This window comes from Dipodomys merriami, unplaced genomic scaffold, assembly GCF_024711535.1.
Source record: "Dipodomys merriami isolate MVZ:Mamm:240054 unplaced genomic scaffold, mDipMer1.0.p SCAF_10, whole genome shotgun sequence".
NCBI lineage: Eukaryota > Metazoa > Chordata > Mammalia > Rodentia > Heteromyidae > Dipodomys > Dipodomys merriami.
This window is the reverse complement of record NW_027202271.1, coordinates 15,063,526-15,087,275: the sequence shown is the minus strand read 5'-3', so window position 1 is coordinate 15,087,275 and position 23,750 is coordinate 15,063,526. Positions and strand designations below refer to the sequence as shown.

General features: G+C 45.3%; 1 protein-coding gene across 2 annotated transcripts in view; it reads left to right on the top strand.

Moving 5' to 3' along the window:
• Positions 1–2,561: 2,561 nt before the first annotated feature.
• The window catches only part of Galnt6 (polypeptide N-acetylgalactosaminyltransferase 6), a 50,946-nt gene continuing 29,757 nt past the window's right edge, over positions 2,562–23,750 (top strand). The window contains exons 1-3 of one of the 2 annotated variants that reach the window (XM_070041302.1): positions 2,562–2,610; positions 10,650–10,876; positions 21,742–22,275. In XM_070041302.1, coding sequence (XP_069897403.1) covers positions 21,785–22,275 — 491 coding nt within the window. In that variant the 5' untranslated portion in view covers positions 2,562–2,610; positions 10,650–10,876; positions 21,742–21,784. Of the gene's footprint in view, positions 2,611–10,649; positions 10,877–21,681; positions 22,276–23,750 lie in introns of both variants that reach the window. The other variant, XM_070041297.1, reaches the window with a different exon arrangement.

The window sequence follows — 23,750 nt, the reverse complement described above, 5'->3', positions numbered from 1 at the left end:
TTTGCTGGTTATTTAGAAATGAGAGTCTTGGGATTTATCTGCTCAGGCTGGCTTCGAACTGTGATTCTCAAGTCTCAGCCTCTTGAGTAGCTAGGATTATAAAATGCGAGCCATCAGCACTAGGCAAGATATTTAAATTTGTAGGCGTTGGGTTTTTTTGTTGTTGTTTGTTTTTTTCAGTTGTGGGGCTTGAACACTGGGCCTGGGAGCTGTCCCACAGCTCTTCAGCTCAAGCTGAGTGCTCTACCTCTTGAGCCACAGCATCACTTCCAGTTTTCTAGTGATTAATTAGAGATAAGAGTCTCATGGACTCTCCTGCCCAGGCTGGCTTTGAACCATGATCCTCAGATCTCAGCATCCTGAGTAGCTAGGCAAGGCAAGTACTCTACCACTAAGCCACCTTCCCAGCTCCCATATTTAAATTTTTATGTGATGATTTTCCTCTTATTTGTTTCATAAGAGTGAAGCAAGTTAGTGACGAATATTCTCTAAGTTTAGAATTTTTTTTTTGTATGTAAGTTCAGAGGGAGGGGTATTAGAGTAAATTTAAGGTCAAAAAATAAAAGTAGCTAAAGGTTTACTTTCTTGCATCTACAGATCACAAGCCAGGATACCATAAAGACACTTGGACATCCATGTTCATTGCTGCATTATTCACAATAGCCAAGTTATGGAAACATCCCAGATACTCTACAATAGATTAGTGGATCCAAAAAATATGGTATTTATACATAATGAAAATTTACATAGCCATTATTAAGAATAATATTATGTCATTTGCAGGGAATGGATGGACCTACAGCAAATCATGTTAAGTGAGGTAAGCCAAGCTCAGAGAGACCAATAGCATACATTTCCTCTCATACGTGGAAGCTAGATCTAAAATATACTGTGACATGATAAACTATACAGGAATCTAGGCATTCACACACAGTGAGACAGAGGAGGATATTCTTGGGAGAGGAACATGAAGGCACAATGTTTTCACGCCTCTGATCACATAAAAAATATTTATTGATATTAATTCCAATTAATGGAAATGAGTTTTTTCTCTTTTGGTCTTGTTTGTTGGTTTATGTGTCTTTGGGCAAAGCTAAGGGGGGGGCACACAGAAATGGAGGGACAAAGGGTTAACAAATGCAGCAGTGGTACTCAGTAGACACAGGTTGAAAATGAATATACAACTTGTGGGCAGGAATGGGAGGGAAAAACTGGGAGAGAGCAAAGGAAGGGGTGACACTGTTCAAAAAGAAGTGTACTCATTACTTTAATTATGAAATGATAACTCCTCTCTGTACATTACCTTCATAATAACAATAAAAGGTTAAAAATTAAAAGAAAGAAAATAGCTAAAGGTCTAGATTAGAAATGAAGTATCTAGAATGCTTAGTGACAAGTGATTTTTTAAAAAAATATATTTGTAACCATATTACTTCCCGAGCATTATTAGCTTGTGGGTAGTTCTCTTTCTTCTACCAACGATTTATGAACTTTGTTTTGTGGTGTGTGTGTGTGTGTGTGTGTGTGTGTGTGTGTGTGTGTGTGTTTGTGTGTGTGTGTGGTGTGTATGCCGGTCCTTGGGACTTGAACTCAGGGCCTGCTCACTGTTCCTGAGCTTTTCTTTGTGCTCAAGGTTAGCACTGTACCACTTGAGCCACAGCTCCACTTCTAGCTTTTTGTTGATCAATTAAGGATTAGAATATCACGGACTTTCGTGCCTGGGCTAGCCTTGAACAGCGATCCTGAGGAGCTAGGATTACTGACTGTGTCACCAGTGCCCAACTTTTTTTTTTTTTTAAACTGAGTCCTCTTTGTATTATTTTTCTTAAGTTTTCTTACTGCTTTAGAGGTGATATACAGAGGGGTGATAATACGTCAGGTGATAAGTACCTTTCCTTTCGCACAGTGACAAAGGTTTGTATTTCTAACAACTTCTCCGAGGATGGCAACAGCTACCTCTGCCCGAGGACTACACTGGGACACTGCAGTTGTGCGATCTGCCACCCTCCTCCCCCTCCCTCCCCCCCCTCCCCCCAGCGCTCCGGACAGCAGAGGGAAGGGGACAGTGTATACCCGAGACCTGGTTCTGGGAGCTTCTAGGACCGATGACTCGTGGCTCGATGGCTCCGAGAGTTACTTGTCCAGGACCACCTGCGACTCTCCCCAGGCCCCCCCCCACCCGCCCATCCGTGAGGCCCCGCCTGCGCAGCCTCGGGGTTCGGAGCGCGGCCGCCCCGCCGCCCGCGAGCCGGCCGCCCGCACAGCGCGCCCCTGCACACTCCGACGCCGGCAGCCGGCGGGGCGGCCAGGATCCTCCACTCTGTTTGAGCGCAGAGAGCCTGGCCACAGAGACTGCACCCCGAGGTGGGCTGAGCTCCGAACGGGCGGCGCCCCTCTGCAGGTCACACCAGTGCACCCAGCCCGGAGCCGCAGCACGCCCGGCGCACCTGGTCCGGGAGGGCCGGGGCGGGGCGGTCGAGCTGCCACACAGACCACGCCCCTATCCGCATCGGCCACGCCCCCAGGCCACGCCCCCAGGCCACGCCCCCGCCCGCCCCGTCGGGAAACCCGGGACCAGCGCGGCGGATGCGGCTCTGCTTGGCGCCACCGGTAAGCGACTGAGGGAGCCGACGACCCTCTCCCCGGCCTCGGCCCCCAGAGTTCTCCCGCTCCCCAGGCTCGCTGCGGCCCAACCTCTACTCCCACCTCCCCTTCCCTCTTCCTCCTCTTCCTCCTCCCCCCCTCCCCCCCAGTAAAATGAAGGGGTTGGACCAGACTGGTTCCACCTGCCTTCTCTCTGGGCTGGTGGGCCTCCATCTCCGCCCTCGGTGGGACCCCCACCCCTCACCTCCAGCATTGGGTGTCTAAGGAACTAAGGGATGAATAGGGGAGCCTAGGCCACTGGAACCTGGACGGCGAGAGAGGGCTTGCTCTCCCTCCCTCCAGGGGGCTCCGCCCACTTCTCACCCCCCCCCCCCATTGCCCTCCCTGGACTGAGCTATACCCTACTTCAGAGAGCTTCTCTCCTGTCCTGCCACTGCCACGGCAGCCCCCGAGCAGAGGTGAGCCAAGAGAAACGTTGCTGTTGGGGGTCCCTACCTTGGTTGCCCCCCCCACCTCCCCTGGAGGTTCGGGTCTTTGCTGGAGCGAGGAGGGAGCTGTGTGATATCATATGGGAGAGGGCTGATGCCTGTGTGACCGTGACTGTCAGCCACTTCCTGATTTTCCCTCACTTGTTCCCAGCCTGCCTGTGACAGAAAGGAGAATCTCTTGGTTACCTGCCCCCAGGGCCAGCCATTCTAGACCCAGAGGTCTGCTGCGGGTCAGCAGTTCCTAGAACAGACCACGTCCATTCGCCAGGAACTCATTGCAGGGTTTCCATGCTCTGCTCTTAGCTCATCTCTAGACCCACAATTTACAGGCACTAGGTGAGGCTAGCAACTTTAGACACACCAAAGAGCTCCTGGGGCGTACACTCATCTTCTGAGTCTTGGGTGCACTACTTACTATACAGGCCCTGTTCTCTGCAGACAGGTGAGCTGTATCCCTGCCCATCAGAGGAAGGAATAGAAGGATAAGATAAACTGGGCATTGGTGACTCACACCTGTCATCCTAGCTCCTCAGAAGGCTGAGGTCTGAGAATCTGTCAGCCTGGCAGGAAAGTCTGTGAGACTCTCATCTCCAGCTAACCAGCAAAAAATGTGGAAGTAGAGTGGTAGTTGAAGTGGGAGAGCACCAGCCTTGAGTGAAACTGTTGAGGGATAACACCCAGAACCTAAAATTCAAGCTCTAGTATCAGCACAGTTTCTCATAAAACAGTGAGACAGGCAAATTTATGTGATAGCTGAAATGAAGTAAGACAAGGGTTTTGAAATATACTTATTTAAATTTTCCAGTCTAGCCAGTATCACTGCAGGTACTTACCCGCTTTAGTACCTCAAGGGCACCAGACACTAGGGCAGGACAGGGCTATTAAAAGGGAGGGAAGTGTCTGGGCTCCAGTGGCTCTTTCCTGTAATCCTAGCTACTCAGGAGGCTGAGATCTGAGGATTGCAATGGGAAGCCAGCCAGCGTGGGCAGGAAAGTCCATAAAGACTCATCTCCAATTAATCACAGAAAAAGCTTGAAGTGGCTCTGTTGCTCAAGTGGTAGTGCTAGCCTTGAGCAAAAGGAGCTCCAAGACAGCCCCCAGGCTCAGAGTTCAAGCCCCAGGACTGGCAAAAAAAAAAAAAGTGGGGAGAGAGGGAAGTGTGGTAGAACTGTGAAGGAGATGGACTACTGAGTAATCACTGTCTATAGTCAGTAGCATAGCTGACTCTCACCCACGGCAACACAGAAGAGCTCCAGCCTGAAAGAGAAGGCCTTAATATGTCAGGTGTCCTCTGAGATCAGAAAAAAGCTCAGCTGGAGAAGCCTGAAGAGGAGATAAGATCATAGGTTTAATCTACACTACCACTGCCCAGAACAGAAGTCAGTCCTAGGAGGGGCAGCTCTTCCTCATGCTGGGGTTTCTCATGTAAGGAAGCAGTGGGTATAATGAAGGCTGCTGAAGGCTGACTCAGCTCTGTCACTAATTTAGCTGCATAACCTTGGCCAAATCACATAAACACTCCCTTGGTGGGAAGCAAATGAGAAGGTGTATATGAAAGTGTTTCAGAGGTGCTCCAAGCACTAGCCAAGTAGAAGACAGTATTATGTCCTAGTTAAGGGAGTAAGCTTTAGGGCCTCAGTGCAAATCTACCTCTGCTACAACCTTAGCTGTGTGACCTTGGTCCTGTTGCTTAACTGCTCTGAGCTTTAGTTTCCTGCTACGTAAAAGAAGGAAGATAACTGTAAATTGATATGGTAAGTAGTGATATTAAAAATAAGGCAGGGAGTGTGGCTTAGTGGTAGAGTGCTTGCCTAGCATGCATGAAGCCATGGGTTCTATTCCTCAGTACCACAAAAACAAACAAACAAAAAGCCAGAAGTGGCTCATGTGGTAGAGTGCAAGCTTTGAGCAAAAGAAGCTAAGGGACAGTGTCCAGGCCCTGAGTTCAATCCCCAAGACTGGCTAATGATAATAATAATAATAGATTGTATATCACAGAATTGAGAAAAATGTAGGGGTGGGTCAAAGGGGGATGAAGATGTTGAAGGGGTGACAGAGATCAAGATGAACTGCATACATAAACTGCTTTGTTAAATGGCAAAAAAAAGTTCATACATAACCCAAAAATTAAGAAAAGTGAGGGAAGGGTTGGATTGGAGGGGTGGGGAAATGTTGAAAGGGGTCACATTGATTGAAAAGTACTGTATTCATAAACTGCTTTGTTGAATGGCAACTCCTTTGTATAGCTGCTTAAAGATAATAAAAAATATTCAAAATTATTTTTAAAAAAGGATAGAAGCTGAATGTTGATGGCTCACATTTGTAAGTCTAGCTATTCAGGAATCTGAGATCTCAGGATCATGGTTCAAAACTAGCCCACACAGGAAAAACTGTGAGACTCTCCTAATTAACCACCAAAAAGTAAGAAATAGAGCAGTAATTCAAGTGGTAGAACTCTAGTCTTGAGGGGAAAAAAAGCCCAGGGACAGTAGTTAGGCTCTGACTTCAAGCCCCAGGACAAAAAACTGGGTCTTAAAAATAAAGTAATAATAGAAGCTGGATGCTGGTGGCTCACATCTATAATCCTAGTCACGAAACTGAGATCTAAGGACTGAGGTTCGAAGCCAGCCCAGGCAGACAAATACATGTGACTCTTATCTCCAATTAACCAGCAAAAAGCTGGCAGTGGAGGTGTGGCTCAAGTGGTAGAGTGCCAAACTTGAGTGAAAAAGGCCAAGTGAGAATGAGAGGCCTTGAGATCAGGCTCCAGTACTCATACAAAATAAAATAAAATCTAAATACATAATATAATGATAGACCAAGATACAGTGTGACACACACCTGTTAAGCTACTAGGGAAGCTGAAACTGGAATTTAGGATTCTAAAGAAAAAAGACAAAAATGATGAAGATAGTATTGCACTAAACATCTTCTAGCACTATGGACTATCTCCATCTGAAAGTGAAGCTAAGGACCAGAGTACTCTGTGTGTGTGTGTGTGTGTGTGTGTGTGTGTGTGTGTGTGTGTGTATGTGTGTGCACGTGTGTGTGTGTGTGTGTGCCAGAGGGACCCAGTGAATGGCCAAAGCTTGGGTGAACTTAGCTCTTCATATACCCTCTGCCCCTTTTCTGGGAAAGTCCCAAATGTCTACTCTCATTTGATGGGGATGAGAGTAGGGATTTGAATGAGCAGGAGGTCAAGTGCAGGGCAGTGCCTGTCTCTGTGTCCAGCTCAATGCTGTAATTGTGCTGTGTAAAAGGCTTGTGTGGAGAACAAGGATGTGTTCAGTCCAGAGAGAAAAAGGGCTAAGAAAAGAATCTTTCCTGGCACCTGAGAGGCCTGTGGGGTCAAGTTATTCTCTAGTACCCTGCCTGGCCTGGGCCTGAATCCTAGGTAGAGATTTGAAGGAGGGAAAAAATCCAGTCTTCACTCTCAGCTCTGCATATAATAGAGCATAAAACAGACAGCACGGCAGGAAGTAGCCTAACCACACACCTCAGAGCACAGAAGAAGTCAGGACAAGCATATGAATACAGAAAGTTTGGTGACTAGGATTTAAGGATTGAGGAGCAGGAGAACAGGATATAGGCATTTGGGCCTGTGGACTCACCTTCCTCTATGAAATCTAGTGGAAAGTCCCACGGAATGTGAGCCTGGGTAGTGAGGAAAACTTGGGAACAAATAAACATACCTAGATACTGTGGGCATCAATCTCACTGTCTTAGTCTAGGAAGAATGGGTAGGATTTGAAAGATCAGAAACATAGTCTGCTAAGCAAGAAAGTATGGGCAAGGCTTGGAGGAAGGAAGGAGTCAGTACAAGCATCTAGTTGTATAGAAGCAGACTTCTCTGCACATTTCTGCCACAATCCAAGAGTGCACCCGGCACCCATGACTCAAGCCTGTAATCCTGGTTATTCAGGAGGCTGAAATTTGAGGATCACAGTTCAAAGCCAGCCCAGGCAGGAAAGCCTGTGAGATTCATATCTCCAATTTAATCACCAAGAGACCGGAAGTAGAGCTGTGGCTCAAGTGATAGAGTATTAGCCTTGAACAAAAAAGCTCAGGGACTATGCCCAGGCCTTGAATTCAAGCTGCAGGACTAGCCAAAACAAAGTGCTGAACTTAACATGAATTCCACTGTCCTGACTGTGGTTATGAAAAGGAAGAAAGGTCCAAAGCAAAAAAGACCAGCAGGCAGTTTGCAGGCATCAGGTGTATGTGATAAGGGAATAAATAGTTCAGATGATGATTTAGAGAAGAGAGAAGAATGGGAGGGTCCAGGAGGTAGAGTGGGTAAAAGGTAGATCCAATACTGAGAAGGATTAAATACTACATCTGAGAGTGGGCCTGGCCTTGGATACTGGAATTGAGGAGCCTCAAGGGTTTCCAAATTCCCGATAGCAATGGAGAAAGTGGATGGCTGGTTCACCTAGGAGGCTGTATGCCAGTAGATGATTAGTATAGACTGTGCAGGCTAAATATCCATATTCCTGTGTTAAGTTCCCCAATAAAGAGCAGACTGCTGGGTAAGGAGAGAAGGGACAACTTCAGTTCCACCCTCTTGCATCACCTCCTCCAATCTGGAGACTGATCGCCACCATTAAGGAACACTCCATCCTGTTACTTTCCTATATTGTCCCTTCCCTTCCTCTCCACCACCTCCCGGCCCACAGAAACCAACAGACTCAATAAAAGTTCAGAGTCCTTTTGTGGCCACTCTCAAGCCTAATCTGATTGTCACAAGGTTCCTGGGTGATTAGATTGGCCCATATCATTCCACCTTCAGCCCTTCTTCAATCTTGAAGTCCTAAAGGTAAATAGAGGCATACCTCTCCTTCACCTGGCAGGTACTAGAGATCTACCAGGAAAACCCTATGAGCTGTGGAACTTCTTTTCTGGCCACTTATGATTTTTATTTTTAGTGACTTATGCTTGGCATAGGTCAGCAAAGATTTAGTATCTTCTAATTTGTGCTGATCTGGAGAAGGGTGAGCAAAGTTGGGTTGGTTTTAGGTAACTTCAGCTTACTATCTTAGGTAAACATAAAAATGAACCTAGGTATGATGGGGTAGAAATTTGATAGACTGGCTGTTGAAATAACTTTCAGTGCATCTTTCTTGGAAAATAAACCACAGTGCTGCAACTTGGGCCTTGGGGAAAAGCCCAAGTGTCTTGAAGGTGTGTAATTAAGGGAGAAAGTGTAAACCTCCCAGCATTCTGTAATCAAAAGGGTCCAATGTGGCAAGAGAGCTTGGGAGAGAATGATTTGCTCTTCTGTTCACGGTATGACTTGAGGACCTGAGAGATAAGTGCTGTGATTGATAAAGTGAAGAGAGAGCCTTTCTCAGAGAGAAAGCACAGCCATTTGACCAGCAGTCTTTCCCATTGGGAACTTGAAATTGACCTGTCTCTTCCTCATCATCCCCTCAGTCAAGTTCCATGCTCCTGAACCCTTCACCTATGCTTATCTTCTCTCTTTCTTCCTCTCCCTTTTCTTCCTTCCTTCCTTCCTTCCTTCTTTCCTTCTTTCCTTCTTTCCTTGTATTGATATTGAGGCTTAAACTCAGGAGCCTAATTCTCTCCCTTAGCTTTTTCACTCAAGCCTGGTTCTCTGCCACTTGAGTCACACCTCCATTTCTTTTTTTTTTTTTTTTTGCTGGTTAATTAGAAATAAGAGTCTCAGAGTTTCCTGCTTGGGCTGGCTTTATACCACAATCCTCAGATCTCAGCTTCCTGAGTAGCTAGGATTTCCAGTATAGGCTACCCATGCTGTTGGAAGAGACCTGTGATTGAGCTGTAGTATGATTAACTTGATCAAACATTGGTGATGGTGGTAACAGCCTGCTTCCTGGCTGCCACGTCTGTCTGTCTCTCCAGAAGGTGAACAACTCATTTAATAAACAGGAAGAAACTTTGTCACAAGGAAGTCACCTGGCTAAGCAAGGGTTTGTTCTGGGTGGCTGACCCTAACTTTCATTTAAGCTAGCCTGGGACTTCCTTGTTTGGGCATCTTTAAGCAGTTGAATTCCTGAGTGAGAAGTGGAGGTCAGATATCAGCAAGGGTGTCTAGGAGTAGAGTGAGAACAGAACAGCCCTGTCCCAGGCTGAGGAGAGGGCCATCTCCATGGGACTTCCAAGGGGGAGGTAAGAGTGTGGTGAATCTGGAGACCGGTTCTATGTGTCACCAGCAAAACCACCTAACCAGGCTAGCCTCACTCAGAAAATGAGAATTCTGGACACATGGAGGAGAGACAAGAATGACATGCCAATGTGTAACAGCAGAAAATCCCTTCATTCAAAATCTTGTAGTATGCGCATTCAGAGCATCGTTTAGGGAAGCCAGTGCTAAACATTTCCCCTCTCTGGGCTCATTCCATTTTTACAAAATGTTTATGGAAAAACCTGCTATGTACCAGACATATGCTAGACATTGGAAATTATTTTATTTTATTTTTTTTTGTCGGTCATGGGGCCTGAACTCTGGGCCTGGGTGCTGTCCTTCAGCTCTTTAGCTGAAGGTGAGTGCTCTACCAATTGAGCCACAGCGCCACTTCCAGCTTTTTTTTCTGCTTATGTTGTACTGTAGAATTGAACCCAAGGCCTCATGTATGCAAGACAAGTACTCTACCACTAAGCTACCTTCCCAGCCCAAGGAAATGATTTTTTTTAAAAGGTAGAAATAGTATAGCCTTTCATGTCCAGGAGTTCTCTGGACACAAGCCAAGCTGTGATAAGAATCAAGTTCAAGTGAAAACAGGAGGCCAAGGCTGACCTAAGGGGCTTAGAGCCCTATATTTTATCCTTAGCAGCACAAAACAAACAAACAAATTTTTAAAAATCCAAGAGGCTAAGGGAACAAGGTGCCAGGAAGGTTAATTCTTTTAGGAAATTTAAGAAGGCTTTCTGTAAGAGACTAGATTATAAATCGGGGCTGGTGGTTCACATCTATAATCCTATCTATAATCCTAGCTACTCCGGAGGCTGAGATTTGAGAATTGCTGTTCAAAGCCAGCTGGAGAAGGAAAGCTGGTTTGACACATTGTAAAATGAGTTTGCACTAATAGGTTGTAATCTGTGGTTGGGCGAGACCCTTGGGCTCTGTTCCTTAACACCAGTGAGAAAGAATATAGTCATACTCTGGCCATTGGGACCTGGGAAACAGTGTCTGTTTATTCAATCTGAGATCATTTCAGCATGGACAGTCTGATGAGTTGCAGGCCTAAGGGTGGCTAAATGCTCACTGGAAGCCAGAGGGGAATGCCCAGAGGCCAGGCTGGGTGGGTACCCATCACTTCCCCAAAGTGAGGAAGATGTGCAGAACGTTGTGGAGGATCCTGCAAAGCCCTAAAGTTGACCAGAAAGGGCTGTTCCTTTCCAGCCCTTGCTAATAATACTGGGACTTATCTCCTACACAGAAAGCAGGAATCCTTAATCCCAAAGCTGTATGGTTTTTGTTGGATTGGATCTTTTCCAAGGGACATTTCCCTGTTGCACTAGAGAATGAGGGAGTCCCTTACTGCCAAGCCTAATCACAGGTATCTTGTTTCATTTCAGGATGTGGTTAGTTCCTCGGAACTAACCTCAGGATCCAGAGAAAAACCTTCAGGGAGCCAGGTTGGATTGAGAGAACAGATGCCTGGGAAGAGCTCCATTTAACCCTAGGTCTTTCTTCCAGGAAAAATAAAAAGAGCAAAGACAATCTCTATTGTATGAGCCACAGGCAGTGCCTGGATGAAGGAGTAACCTGGATGATTTCCATGAGGAAGGCATTCCTACAGGAGGTGAGTCTGGAGCTATTATCACTAGCTATAATATTACCATGCTTTTGTCTCTAGCTGGGGTCTCTTACTTAGAGTGGGAAGATAGACAGAAAGTTGCAGAAAAAATGTAGCCTGCAGAGTAGTCAACACAGGTCTGTAGCCCTATATCTGGGGCTGGGCAGTTCCAGAGTTGAAGTTCTAGCTAAAGAGAACCCATCAAAGTGGATAGCAGTGTCTCATACCTATAATCCTAGCCAAGATCTGAGGATCATGGTTTAAAGCCAGCCTGTGCAGGAAAGTCCATGAGACTCTTAGCTCTAATTAACCACCAAAAAGCTGGAAGTAAAAATGTGGCTCAAGGGGTAGAGTGCCAGACTTGAGTGAAAAAGCTAAAACACACACACACACACACACACACACACACACACACACACACACACACACACACACACACACACACACACACACACACACACACACACACACACACACACACAGAACCTGTTAGCCAGGCACCTGTGGCTCACTCCTGTAATCCTAAACTACGCAGGAGTCTGAGATCTGAAGATCATGGTTCGAAGCCAGTCAAGCAGGAAAATCCACGAGGCTCTTATCTCTAATAAACTACTTTTTAAAAAAAAGCCAGAATAGAGCTGTGGTTCAAGTGGTAGAATGCTAGCCTTGAGCAAAAAAAACTCAGGGACAATGCTCATGCCCTAGTTCAAGCCCAGGACCAGCACAATAAAACCCTTTGTCCTTTGTGCTGGTCCAGCATAGTGCAGTCACCTCAGACAAGAAGTCTCCATTTTTCTACCTTGAAACCTTCACAATCCTACAGGGAACTTTTGTTAGCTTAGCACTTAGGTCTATGCTATTGTTCTGTTTTCATTTATTAACCTTTGAATAGGCAAGGCAGACAGGGCCTTTTTTGCTGGGCACCTGTAGCTCATGCCTATAATCCTAGCTACTAAGGAGGCTGAGATCTGAGGATCACGGTTTAAAGCCAGCCTGGGCAGGAAGTCCTTGAGACTCTTATCTCCAATAAACCACCAGAAAACGGTAAGTGGCACTGTGGTTCAAGTGGTAGAACACCTCCCTTAAGCTGAAGAGCTCAGGGTCAGCATCCAGGCTCAGAGTTCAAGACCCATGACCTACCAAAATAAAACAAAAAGCAAAAAAGGTCTTTTTCCTGCTCCTTTGTCCTCCTGGGACAGGTGCTACCTGGACTCCCTATTCCAACATCTTGTTCTCTAGCAAGACCTTTAAATCCTCTGGGGAAAGGAATGGACTCTCCCACCCCTGTGTCCCACCTAGCCCATCTCTTGAGGGAACTTTTAATACCACATGCCTGCTCTGTCATCAGCATTGGGCTATCTGGGGTCAGATCCCCAGGGCCTTCCTAGCTGATCGCCCAGCTGCCAAGCAGCTCCCCTGGGTTTGACATGCCCCACCAGCTGTCATGTTCTTCCTGGAATGCTGGGCTTCTAACCCATCCTTGATTGTTCCTCCTATCTTAGATCAAGGGCAAAGTCCTGAACACAATGCACAAAGGCTTCAACCACTTCTCCACGCCTGCCTTCTGCTGCTCCGGTGTGATTTCATCCTCCCACCACCCCCCATGGCTCAAGGTCATCTAATTGACCATGGTATTTCCCACCCCTGGACCGTTCCTTGTGCTCTTTTCTCTGCCTGAAATGTGCTCTTCTCACCCAGTCAACTCCTATGCATGTTGGTACTCAGCCAAAATGTTTCCCCCTTGTAGGATTTCCTGAACTTTTGATTTACTAAGTTTTCTGCACCCATCTTCCTTCAGTACCCAAGAGTACCTATCTCATGCTGCCTTCTTTTTGTTGTTGGTTTGATGATTTTTGTTGTTGTGTCTGTACTGGGGCTTGAACTCAAGGCCTCAGCACTGTCCCTTAGCTTTTTCACTCAAAGCTGGTACTCTCCCACTTGAGCCACACATCCATTGCCAGCTTTTTTCTGGTTAAGAGTCACAGGGATTTGTCTTCCCAGGCTGGCTTTAAACCAAGATCCTCTAATCTCAGCTTCTTGAGTAGCTAAGATCATAGGTGTGAGCCACTGAGCCTGGCTTGATTGAATTTTTGATGATGCTACTGATTCTGGTAGGAACCCTGTCTCCCTCAGTCCAGAGTGAGCCCTGTGCCTCTGCTGAGATCATGGTGGCCACATATTCCCCAGATGCAAATGACTCCTGACACCAGGCTTCCCCACAGGCAGGAGATTGTGGGTTTAAATAACAGAATTAAATAACTCAATCTGAGTCACTTTTGCAAAACATGCGAAGGCTAGGAAGTGTGGCCTTGGCTAAGGACCAGGTACGCCAAGATCATTGCTGGGAAGCTGTGCAGGGAATTGTCAATTATAACAACAGACAGGCTTGATATCATTTAGTAAACGACAGGTCCTCTGACCACTATTCTGCATACATTATCTGACCTAATCCTCTGCACAATCCTGTGAGTTAGTTACCCCCACTTTATAGATGAGGAACTTGTGGCTTAAAGGGATTTAAGTAAAGCACTCATCCAGTGGTCACACGTGGCTAATGATTTTTGAGATAACCAATGCTTTTTGATACCTTGCCATGCACAGAAACTGCCAAACTTTTTCTATGATTTTTTAAAACTCAATCCTTTCACCAATCTTAGGAGGTAAATGCTGCTATTAGAAGGGGCAGCTGGGCACTTGTAATGCATACTTGTAATCCTAGTTACTCAGGAGGCTGAGACTGGAGGATCACAAGTTTGAAGGCAGCCTGTGTGAAAAAGCTCATGAGACACTCATTTCCAATTAAAAGCCAGAGATGGAATTATAGTTCAAGTGGTAGAGTAACAGCCTTAAGTGAAAAAGCCAAAAGACAGCACTCAGGCTCTGAGGTTAAAGCCCCAGTACTGGTACAAAAATAAAGGGGCAGGCTGGGATGGTGGCTCAGTGGTAGAGCGCTTGCCTGAAGCCCTGGGTTCAATTCCTCAGTACTGTGTAAACAGAAAAAGCTAGAAGTGGCACAGTGGCTCAAGTGGTAGAGTGCTTGCCTTGAGCAAAGGACAGTACCCAGGCTCTGAGTTCAAGCTTCATGATTGGCAATTAAAAAAAAAAATGTATGTGTGTGTATGTGTGTGTGTGTGTGTGTGTGTGTGTGTGTGTGTGTGTGTGTGTGTGAGAGAGAGAGAGAGAGAGAGAGAGAGAGAGAGAGAGAGAGAGAGAGAGAGAGAGAGAGAGAGAAAGTGTGCTGGAATGTAGCTCAGTGTCCTGGGTCCCATCCCCAGAACCAAAAAAGAGAAGACAAAAATAAAAATAAAGGGTCTGGGAATGTGGCCTAGTGGTAGAGTGCTTGCCTATCATGCATGAACCCCCGGGTTCAATTCCTCAGTTCCACATACACAGAAAAAATCAGAAGTGGCTCTATGGCTCAAGTGATAGAGTACTAGCCTTGAGCTGAAGAGCTGAGGGACAGCGCCCAGGCCCATAACTGACATACATACATACATACATACGTACATACGTACATACATACGTACATACATACATACATACATAAAATAAAAGGGAGAGGGCAGAGCTAGGACAGAGCATTAATGTTACTGCTCAACCAATGACCCATACTGTTCCAGCACTCCTCACACAAGGCTTTGCCAACATTCATCTTCTGCACTGTTGGACACATGCCTGGGGTAGAGGCTGGAGAGACTCATTTCTGTTCCTGCCTGGGAGATGGAGTCATGGCATCTTAGACTTCAAAACTTGCTACAGATGAGAGGATAAGAAGAATACAGTTGTCTCCTGGACAACATGACTTTGAAATTTTTGGGCCCACTCAAATGTATTATTTGGGAAGTGAATTTTCAATAATTTAAAAACACTGACAACTGGGCACTGGAAGCTCAAGCTTGTCATTCCTAGCTACTCAGGAGGCTAAGATCTAAGGATCACAGGTTGAAGCCAGCCCAGGTAAGAAAGTCCTTAAGACTCTTTCCTCCAATTAACACAGAAAGCTGGAAATGGAGGTGTGTGGCTTAAGTGGTAGAGCACCAGCCAAGTGGTAGAGCAGAAAAGCCAAGAGGGAATGTAAGGATCTGATTTTAAGCCCCAGTACTGACACAAAAACAAAACAAAAACACCTGACAGATGAACTTAAGAATATTGAGGGGAAAATAGGTATATCATGAATACATAACATATGTAGATCAAATATCACTTACTATGAGAAAATATATGCACATCTGTTATGAAAAATTAAACTTTATCAGAATTTATGCAAATAAACACAGAGTATATATGGTAACACTTGATGTTAGGGAGTAATGTTGCAAGTTGAAAGATGCTGTTTTTGATCATATCTGGGGCCTAGGGTAACACTCTTGATAGTGTGTGATTAGCACATACAAGGCCCTGTTTTCAATCTCCAGCAAAAAATAAAATGAAATAAATCATAACTGCCTACAGTCCATTAGTACATACTACCCTGTAATCATTCTTGCGCTCTCTCCTGTTGCTATCATGGTGAGCCTGAGTGTTGTGTGTTGTGTATCCCCTTAAAATATGGCATGATAGGGGCTGGGAAGGTGGCTCAGTGGTAGAGTGCTTGCCTTGCATGCATGTGGCTCTGGATTCAATTCCTCAGCACCACATAAGCAAAACAAAAAGCTGGAAGTGGTGCTGTAGCTCAAGTGGTAGAGCACTCGCCTTGAGCTGAAGAGCTGAGGGACAGTGCCCAGGCCCAGAGTTCAGACCCCATGACCGATGGACAAAAAAATATGGCATGACACTGTCTCCACATGAGGAAGTTATTCTTCCAGAAAATTGAGTTGTCACATTCCTTTTTTTTTTTTGTCAATAGTGGGGCTTGAACTCTGGGCCTGGGCGCTGTTCCTCAGCTCTTCAGCTCAAGGCCAGTGCTCTACTGCTTGGGCCACAGCTCCACTTCCAGTTTTCTGGTGGTTTATTGGAGATAAGAGTCTCTTGGCCTTTCCCACCCTTGCTGGCTTTGAATGTGATCCTCAGATCTCACCCTCCTGAATAGCCAGGTTTACAGGCATAAGCCACCAGCCCGGCCATCACATTCATTCTTTCCCTAAAGATGACCCACAGTCTATCGGTTAAAAGTATATTCCTTTGCTAACAAACTTTGCAATCACTTCCACTACATTTTGCATCTTGCCTGAATTCTTCTCTGGCTGGATGCAGACACTGAGCTAGATAAAGTTGTGCTGTCTTTCCAGTTGTTACAGGATACTGGCAGGTGGGGGTGGGGGGAGGTAGGATTGTTCTCCCTACCTGTGTCTGGGTCTGGTACATGCCTGTTGTGTCTGTATCACACACACGTTTCTACTGCTTGAACTCTAACGGCTTCCTTTTCCTCACCCAATATTATCTTCAGGGAGCTTGGCTAGGCATTGCCAAGCCTTTAGGTTTCTTCTAGGTGCTGCCCCTAGTTGTCTACAGGGATTTTAAGTGCCAGGTGCTTCCTTCTCTGACCCAGATGTCACTTGGATCTCCAGCCCTGCTTTTTCTCTACTAGGTGCTGTTTGGATTGACTGTTCATTCTGCCCCAGTAGCCTGCAGGGTTGGGCTTGTTTGTCTTTTGTTAGAAAGACATTCAAATGTTCCCAGAATATGGACAAGTTTTATCCACCCCCTCCCTCACCTCTCCCCAGCTTCTCCTTCTCTCTTCCTGCTTCTCCTTTCTCCCTCTCTCTCCCTTACCTCTTTATCTCTTTCTCTGTCGCCTCTTACTCTCCTCTTCTCTCCACCCTTCCCCTTCTCTCCCCTCCTCCCTCTTCTCCTCTCCTCTTCTAATTGGAACAAGTCTAGACTTCTCCCTTTAGACCCCCACTTTGGACAAAACGTATTCCTAAAATGGCCTTTTAACCTTCCTTCCTTTTTTGCTGGATTCCTGTCTGATCTTTTCAAGGACTTCTCTTTATGCTTTTGCAGATTCAATTAGATGAATAACACACACACACACACACACACACACACACACACACACACACACACACACACACACACACACACACACACACACACACACACACACACACACACACACACACACACACACACACACACACACACACACACACACACACACACACACACACACACACACACACCAGAAATGGAGCTATTGCTCAAGTGGTAGAAAGCTAGCTCTTGAACAAAACAGCTTAGGAACAACACCAGACCCTATGTTCAAGCTTCAGAACTGGCACAGGAGAAAAAAAAAAGGAAAAGGAACACTGGGCCTTGGGAACAATGGAAAGACACTTTGAAAGTGCCACTCAGACAGACCTGGCCCATGGGCCAGGGATCCAGGCTTAATGTTTCAATTAAATGAAACTTGTGATTGTCTCTCCAGAAGAGACATTGTCTCTCCCCAGACAATGATGGGATTTGAGATTTAGTATCATTGGGTTATTTATTCTCACAGGCTCACTCCTGAGTTGCATTCTTTGTAATATGGCAAAAAAAAAAAACTTATAAAATGCCAGTTTAAGAAGTCTGGTCTTTACCTGATCTTTACCACAATGTCTCTATATGGTCTGAGGTTCCCTATGTCCAGATCTTCATGTCCCTCTTACAGGATCCTGACCTACAGAAGTGAAGCCAGTTGTTTCTGCCTACTCAGGACATTCTGGTTGATGCCCATTCTTGCTGCTTTAGACAGGTCCCTTTGTCTGTCCCCCCTTTCCTAGCACCAGCCATGCGGTTTTCTTATCTACCCTACAAGACTAGTTTGTCAGCTAATAGAAAAAAAAAAAGGGTAGTTTCTGGCACTGGTGGGATTATGCCTATAATTCTAGCTGCTCAGGAGACTGAGATCTGAGGATCATGGTTTGAAGCCAGCCCATCCAGAAAAATCTGTGAGACTCTTATCTCCAATTTACCACCAAAAAAGCCAGATGTGGAGCTGTGCCTCAAGTTGGTAGAGTGCTAGCTTTGACCAGTCTGTGAGTTCCCAAGCCCTGACTTTAAGCCCCAGGACAGGCAAAAAAGAAAAGAAAAAAGTGGCTTCTGGTATATGGAGATCTTTTCCACATTTAAATTTTCACAAAGGTCTAATAGGTCCTCTCTTGTTTTCTGAGGAATTAAACTCCTCTTTTTTGGAAAACTCTCCTTTCTGCCCAGCTTCTGCTTTAATTCTCAAACAGACATAGCTGAAACCAAGGAGAAGTCTTTTACTCTCAGATATTTTTTTGTGCTGCTGATCGAAGTCCATGCTGCATCTCTCTTCTCTCATTCTCTAAGCTGTCAGAAAGCAAAGCAAGTTTTCCCTCATTTGGGAGATCCCCTTAAATTGCTTCCACTGCCCTTAGCTTCTGTGGGCTCAAACAGAAGGGGAAAAATGTCCTATTTGATTGTGCAGTCTGTTTGTTTTGCGCTTACATGTTGAGTGTAACAGGGCTTACGTAGTCCATTTGAAAGCCCTATGGAAAACCTGTGGTTACTGACTTGGCTTAACAGACAAGGAACAATAAACAGACAAGGAAATGCTACCTCCATGACACCTATATTGTAGCCAACTCCACCACGATGACACTGGGCAGCAACCATAAGGTCTGCACCATCTTGATATCTCCTAGGGGAAATTGTAACCTGTGGCTAAAAGGTCTGAGAGTATCCTAGATCAATATGCTTGTTTATAGGAGTCATTTTTGACTATCGGTCTCTCAAGAATTATTTGAAGACTTCATTTGCCCTTGAAATTCCAGAAAACAATTAAGTAGTTATCATCCAACTTCCTTTTTCTTTCTTTTCTTTCACCAGTCCTGGGGCCTGAATTCAGGCCCTGGGCACTTTCACTGAACTTTTTTTTTTTTTTTTGCTCAAAACTACTGTGCTACCACTTGAGTCACAGCTGTGTTTCCAGCCTTTTTGGTAGTTGATTGGAGATAAGAGTCTAATGGACTTTCTTGCCCAGGCTAAGCTTTGAATAATAATTGAATAATAATCCTCAAATCTCAACCTCCTGAGAGTAGCTACCGATTATAGGTGTAAGCCACCAGTGCCCCACCATTTTTCATTTTTGAAATCAATTTTTGTGTTTGCTCAGATCTTGGCATGCATAAACCAAAACTTTGTACTTTGTGTGTGTGTGTGTGTGTGTGTGTGTGTGTGTGTGTGTGTGTGTGTGTGTGTGTGTGTGTGTGTGTGTGATTAGGATATACCTTTAATTATTTTATAGTTAATATAAAAATTGGGCATCAAAGTAAAAAGTGATCTTTTGTGGGTCATGAGTAGGTTTTTGTTTTGTTTTGTTTTGTCAGTTGAGGGGCTTGAACTCAGAACGTGGGTGCTCACTGTCCCTGACCTCTTTTTGCTCAAGGCTAGCACTCTTATCACTTTGAGCCACAGCTCCACTTCTGAGTTTTGTTTTTTCAGTTGAGACTATTATTGTGATTGTTGTATAAGACAAATACAGTCCAGGCCTAGTTCATAGTTCATGATTGTAATAATAGTCACTGGTTTTCTTCTGATTGTAACAGAAAAGTAAAACTCTGGCCTGGGGGGAGGGGGGATGAAGCTTAAGATATAGTACAAGGCCCTGGGTTCTGACCAAGCAGGATAGATAGTTAGATAGAGAGACAGATAGACTGATAATATACATAGATTGATAGATAGATGATAGATAGATAGATAAATAGATAGATAGATAGATAGATAGATAGATAGATAGATAGATAGATAGATAGATAGATAGATAGATAGATAGATAGATGTAATAACTTCTTTTTTTTTGGGGGGGGGTCCGGTTGTGGGGCCTGAACTCTGGGCCTGGGCGCTGTCCCTCAGCTCTTCAGCTCAAGGCTAGCGCTCTACCACTTGAGCCACAACGCCACTTCCGGCTTTTTTCTTTTTGCTTATGTGGTGCTGAGGAATTGAACCCAGGGCCTCGAGCATGCAAGGCAGGTGCTCTACCACTGAGCCACCTTTCCAGCCCAGATGTAATAACTTCTAACTCCCAAACCAAACTCTAAAATTAAGTTAAACTCTGGATGCCAGTCTCCCTACCTACTTGGCCTAATGGACAAGATGATCTGGTGCTGAGAAGCTAGAGGCTCATATCTTGATATCTTTCAGGTTTGGCCTGCAGTCAGAGATTCTAGAACTGAACTGCTCTTAGTTCCTCTCTTCTATACATTCATCACATAAGAAATTTACTGAGGCTAGGTACCTTGGCTTATTTATCTTTGAACCCCACCCTCTCTTTCACACCTTCTTTAGAAACCCCTGTGAAAGTTTGTGGCATTAAACTGAAACACTAAGATAAAATTTCACAGCTACAACATGAAGAGGAAACTTCAGAAAGTCACTCAGCATAATGCAGACTCTTCTCCATCAAGCTTTCTCACATCTACCCCTTTCCCACTCAGGCTGGGTGAGCAGACCTAAGTCCAGGGCAACCTTCTAGCAGTCCACACTGGAGCCACAACACAGAACCAGAATTCCTACAGGAAACAGTGTCCACAGAACTCTCATTTTAAAGGCAGGTCAATTGTTTCAAATAAATGTCTTGGCAGCTCAGGGAAGACCTAAGTTAAACAAGCATTCTGATGATTCTCAGTCTGTAATAGCCAGGCCTTGGGGAGATTCTAGGATTCTAGCCCCTTCCCCCCACCCCCATTGGACTCAATAAATACTTGGATGCCCAATGTGGATATTACCATCTGAGCAGCCTTACTCTGTGATGACTCTCTGCTTGAGCTTAGCTTACTTTCACTTCATTTTGTTGTCTGGATGTGATAGATACTTGATTAACGTTGACTAAAAGACTGAAGCCTCCCTTGTTGCCTATTCCAATCTTCACTTCTGGTTTTTCTGGTGGTCAATTGGAGATAAGAGTATGAAGGACTTACCTGCATGGGCTGGCTTTGAACCATGATCCTCAGATCTCAGCCTCCTGAGTAGGATCATAGGTGTGAGCCACCGGCACCCCCGGATATAAGTGTTTCTTACATACACACAATATATACAACATGCTAAATATGATTATGTTCAATGGAGCTTCTAAGTAACATCAGGATATTAGTAAAGTTTTGGAAGAGTCAGTTACATTTTCAACTCTGTAGGAAGTTGACACCTCTAACCCTTGCATTGTTCAAGAGTCAACTGTATTTACAAAATGTTAACTCTTTTTTTAAAAATTAATTTTATTGTTACTAGTAATATGTTGTAGAGAGGGCCTACCATTTCATAAGTCAGGTAATGAGTACATTTTTGTTTTTGGACAATGCCACCCCTTCCTTTAGTTTTCCCCAATATCCCCTTCCCATCCCTGAACACAGTTACATAGGTCATTGTCCACATTGTATACTGAGTAGCATGATTGCATTTGTTCATCCTTCCCCCCTCTCCTTTTATATGTCCCCTTTTTATCTACTAGAATTAAAAAAAGAAAACAGCAAAAACAAATGTCACCACCACCAACATGATAACCAAAAAAAAAACAACAACACCAGTGTTTCCATTTCCTGGAGTTTGTTTCAATCAATAGTAAAATATGTTGACTCTTTTCACATAATTTCAATGATCCTTACTGTGACCCACAAGTGTCCAAGCCTTAGGGTAGGAAAGAAGCACTGAGTCCAGTTTCCTCAATTTACAAAGGAAGGGGATTTAAACCCTTGCTTTGGGAGGGTGAGGAGACCATTCAGGACAGAGCCTGAGTGTGAGCCCCTAACCAACTCCCTATTCTGGTTTAGCTCATATCTCTCCCTTTCTCTCTCTCCCTCCCTTCCTCACTCCCTCCCTCCTTCCCCCTCTCTCTCTGTCTGTCTGTCTCTCTTTTCTTCCCTTCTTAGGCACAGGTCTCAAAGTGTGGCTGCCACCATATATCAAACTATTTTCTGGGTACATCGCAGGGCTTGGAGCTGACGCTGCTGGGTTGACGGTTTGTTGTAAAGGATGAGGCTCCTTCGTAGACGCCACATGCCCCTGCGCCTGGCCATGGTGGGAAGTGCCTTCATGTTCTTCCTCTTCATTCGGCAAAAGGATGTCAGCAGCAAGGAGCAGGCTACAGAAAAACCATGGCTGAAGTCCCTGGTAGGTCAGAAGGATCATGTCCTAGACCTCATGCTTGGAGCTGTGAACAACTTTAGAGATTCAATGCCTAAGCTGCAGATCGGGGCCCCAGAGCCCCAGCAGCCTGTGCTCTCCACAAACCAGTCCTGCCTCCCTGGATTCTATACACATGCTGAACTGAAGCCCTTTTGGGAGAGGCCACCACAGGATCCCAATAGTCCCGGAGCAGATGGGTATGCATTTAAGAAGAGCAAGTGGACCCCTCTAGAGATTCAAGAAAAGGAAGATGGCTATAAGAAGCACTGTTTCAATGCCTTTGCCAGTGACCGCATCTCCCTGCAGAGGTCCCTGGGTCCGGATACCCGGCCTCCTGAGTAAGTAGCACCTCAGGCCTAGGAGTTAGGGGAAAGTCAGGGTGTTCCCAAAGGTGTGGCCACAAGCCAAGTGCCAGGAACTAAGTTGAAGGATATTTGTGAATATAGGCAAGATTTCCTTTCAGTCTCTCTTCTTTTGTTGACCAAATGCCCTGATCCTAGGGCTGGTGCTGAGGACTGTTATGGTCAGGGCCAGAGGCCTATAGAAACCTGGGAGAGAGGTGACCGGATGGAGAAGGAGCTCAAGGCTTGGGACAAGGATCTGATGCAGGGGCATATGCCTGCTGTGGATTTAGTGTGCTTTGCCCTCTTCCTCAGAGTGTGGGCTCTGATTCTGAGTGGATGGGAGATGGATGTTTCCTGGGCACAGCCAGGATTTTGAAGATCGCAAGGCCATGAAGTCACTCCAGAACTTTTTTTATTTTTATTTTTATTTTTTTATTGTGAAAATACTGTACAGAGGGGTTACAATTACATGGGCAAGATAATGAGTACATTTCTTATCAAGCATTGTAGCCTCCTCCTTTGTTTCCCCTTCCCAGCCCATCTTCCCCCTGCCCTCCCACCCAAACCTCCCCCCCCCCCCAAAGTTGTAAAGTTCATGTTCGATATAATGACTTATACGTCTCATTGTTGCAATGGGTCCACCTAAGAATTTTAATTAATTAATTAATTAATTAATTACTTTTGCCAGTACCAGGGCCTGTGGCTTGCTCAGCTTGCTTGCTTGGTTGATACTCTACCACTTGAGCCATATCTCTAGCATCACTCCAACCTTTATCTGAAGCTGTTTTCTACTTTCAGCTTTAGGCAGGAACATCACAGCCTAGATCTGAGCTGTCCCCATCCACTTCACTCTAATGGGACAACAGCTGTGTCACCTGTCCCCAGGTTACAGATTTTGTGTCTTCCCTGCTGCATGTTTTTCAGCTTAAGAATTAGACCCTTTTTGTCCTTTTGCCACAGGAGAGCTCTTCATCCACAAAGTCATGACTACTCTTGTTCCTCCTCCTCCTCCTCTTCCTCTTCCTCCTCCTTGTTCTCATGGGGCACCAGTAGCTCACACCTATAATCCTAGCTATTCAGGATGCTGAGATATGAGGATTGTGGTTCACAACAAGCCAGGCAAGAAAATCTATGAGACTCTCATCTCCAATTAACCATCAAAAAGCTGGAAGGGGAGCTGTGGCTCAAGTGATAAAGCCTTAGGCTTGAGTACAAAAGCTTAAGGACAGCATCCAAGCCCTGAGTTCAAGCACCAGGACTGACAAAAACAAAACAAAACCACAAAGATAATCTTGTAGCCAGGCTGGCCTCAAATTCTTGCTCCTCCTGCCTCTCCCTCATGAGTGGTAGGATTACAGTCATAAGCCGTAACAACTGGCTTTTTAAAATGCATGATTTTTTTTTTTTTTAGGGATGTGAGTCTGGGGTTCCTCCAGGTTGGACCAACTATTGTCCCCATTGACCAAGAG